The sequence below is a fragment of the Podarcis vaucheri genome (genome assembly GCF_965113315.1).
Source record: "Podarcis vaucheri genome assembly, chromosome: 3".
Lineage (NCBI taxonomy): Eukaryota > Metazoa > Chordata > Lepidosauria > Squamata > Lacertidae > Podarcis > Podarcis vaucheri.
Window position 1 is genome coordinate 5737778 of NC_138761.1, and position 2894 is coordinate 5740671.

Consider the following 2894-nt stretch of genomic DNA (forward strand, 5'->3'; position numbering starts at 1 on the left):
CATTTTATTTTTTTATTTCCAGAAATGCTGCACCCATCATTGAGCAGTCCTGTAGTATCCCTTCTCTTCCTGCTGCTGTGATTGCTTTGGGGATCAGCAATCCTGATGACTTATCGCTCAAGCATGCACTTTCTCCCAGGGGTGAAGTAAGCTACATTGTCAGGGATCTTGCCCTACCTAAAAACAAACAAACCAACCCCTCATTGCTTTCTACATGAACTACGCTCCCCAGTTTGAAAATACAGGTGCTAAATCAGCCTTTCAAATAAGTCCATATCTACAAAGGAGTTATTGTAAGGCTGATGGGCAGATTTTATGGAGTGGAGGAGAGAGGTATCGGTTCCAAAGTGTGAATATCCGTCCTACTAACATCATTTTTAAAAAGAGGTTTTGTAGCTGGTGGCAGGTACCCTTCTGATGGGCTATTTCTGACTCCAACCTGAGAAACTATCCCACACGAACCCCACAAAAAGGAATGAAAGGACAGAAATCTGAACATAGAACTCCTGCAGAACTCTATTACGAAGACCTGGAGTGGATCTACACTCATGGTTTTTAACGTCAAGGGATCGTTAAGGAATGGTTTTGATGACTCAGAGGGACACATGGCATTCTATGTTTCACGTTCATAAAGCATCATTGCCTTGTCTTTTTTATCACTTAATTTTTAAACGTTTTCTGCTGCTCTATTGGTGAAACACTGTTCCTATGTCCCCATGTAGTGTTTTACTTATTATATTTTTACTCCCTTCAAACTCCAACAGACAACCCCACCCCCACCCCGTTCCAATGGTATTCGAGGGGCGGTGTTCAGTTTCCCCTGAACTGAAGGACAGAGAGAGAGGAAGGAGGAATTAAAATGCGAAACTGGAGTGGAGGAGTGTAGTAACCGGTAACCAGTTGGGGATTACTTACATTTGACTGGGGGGACCGGGATTGAGGTGAAAAACATTTTAATTGACAAGTATGCCCTGTGTCGTTTTAGAATGACATATCTAATATTGTTCCAGTAGGGGGAAATGACATTTAACATCTTGGTGCAGATCAGAGGTCAGCAATCTAAGGCCCATGGGCTGGAAGCAGCCCGTGGAGGTCATCTGACTGGCCCCCGAGCCGCCCCCCAAATTGAGCTGCCTGCTTGCGCGTGGCACTAAATTGGCACAGGACGGGGACTCACTTCTGCGGCACCAAAAACCGCATCTCTGCAGAGGCGCATGCCAAAAATCACGGGCACGCACACTCACAATCTGGCCCACGAAGGGATCTCTGCGGGACCGATCCGGCCCAGGGAAGATAAACCTTGCTGGCCCCTGGTGTAGATCCAGCACTGCCTGGTGGTACCAAGGCACAAACCACACTCTGTTTAATGGGGGCTGCCTAGGTCAGGGAGGGGGAAAGCTTTGGCCATCCAGATTTAGACGGAATACAATTCCCATCATCCCCGATCACCAGCCATGCTGATGGGGACAAGGGTGTGTATGTCCAGCAACAGCTGGAGGGACACAGGTCCCCCCACCATTGGCCTAGGAGTTAGTTCCAAGGCGTTACACCCAAGACCATCTTTGGTTATGGCGATTACCGTCCTAGAGAAGCAAGAGGAGCAGCCAAGAAGATTCACTTTCCAGATTTATTTTTGTTCCCCTGCTGCCTGGGCAAGAGTAAAAGGGTGGGAAGGAAACTGCTCAGATCAACACAGAGGCCAGTTTTGAGTTCTCCATCTTTGACTCCAGTTTGCAAATCCAACATGGGCACCCCCAAGCATTTCAGGCCCCTAGTGTGGCAAGAGTCCCATAGTTCCCCTGCCCCTCCAATCACCCTAAAAATCAGAGCAGACCCTTCGATCCAATGGGAGGGACAGGAGTGCTTCCCGATTAAGACGCTCTGGCCGTCAGTCAAAAGGTTCCCATGGCCCTTTGAAGTGGAACCGAAAAGGCCTTTCAAACTAAAACTTTCAAACGGCCTTTCTGAAGTTAAGATGTTAGGAGTCCTTAAGCCTAGCAGGCAACGTCCAAGGCGAATTCAGATCAGACGGGGGAGAGAAACCCTGAGGAGAAAGGGTAGCAAGAGGCCAAAGGCAGCCCACAGGTTTTTATCGTCCGGCAAAACACCCCAAAGCCTGTCCTCAGTCAGCCTGCGGAGCCGATTTCACCCCACGGGCCTAGGAAACACTGTAGCTGTTGTAGTAAGTGGCCGTCGCGTCGGCAAGGACGGAAATGAGGCTGGTCTCGGAGGAATGGGAGCCGCCCGGCACCTGAGACACCTGGACATGCCCGTTGACCACCAACCCGCCAGGCTCCGGGTGTCCGGGGGCGTTCAGGTACTGGTCAAACTCAGCGCGGTCCATCTCCTCCAACAGCTCCGCTTGGCTCAGTTGTTCCAGACTGTCGAAGTTCTGGTGGTGTTCGGGAGGCGGCGACAGCTGGCCCAGGTGAGGATGGAGGCCGTGGGGCTGCATGGCCGGGTGGAAAGATGGAGGGGGGTAGTAGTTGCATGAGGGGGGAGCCGAGCAAGGGGAAGAAGCAGGGTGGGTGGTTTGAGAGATGGGCAGGTGGCCCAGAGGGCGGCCGCACTGCAGGGAGCCGCTGGCGTACTCCAGAGAGTAGGAGCCCCCGGGCAGGTTGGAGCGGCAAGGGTCTTCGGAGCAGGCGGAGGAGAAGAAGCTCTGCTCAGGGTCTATCGCATCCAAGGGGGACATTTCTGGGGGGGTGGGCAGGCCGTAGGGGTAGGTGTCCATGGGGGTACCAGCGCCGCTGCTCTGAACCTCCCGGTATCTCCCGAGGCTGGGCAGAACCGGACCGGGAGAGTAGTCAGCCTGCCGGTCTTTCTCTCCAGCCACCCTGTGTTCTCCGCCACGGAGTCCTGGTCCCTCGAGAGGTGCCCCAGCAGGAAACCCG

The 2894-nt window shown here is 52.7% G+C and overlaps 1 protein-coding gene across 1 annotated transcript in view; it reads right to left on the minus strand.

The window, feature by feature from the left end:
* Positions 1 to 1613: 1613 nt before the first annotated feature.
* SOX7 (SRY-box transcription factor 7) overlaps positions 1614 to 2894 on the minus strand; it is a 7825-nt gene continuing 6544 nt past the window's right edge. Inside the window, 2 exon segments of the mRNA XM_082216285.1 lie at positions 1614 to 2844; positions 2847 to 2890. Coding sequence (XP_082072411.1) covers positions 2159 to 2844; positions 2847 to 2890 — 730 coding nt within the window. The 3' untranslated portion in view covers positions 1614 to 2158.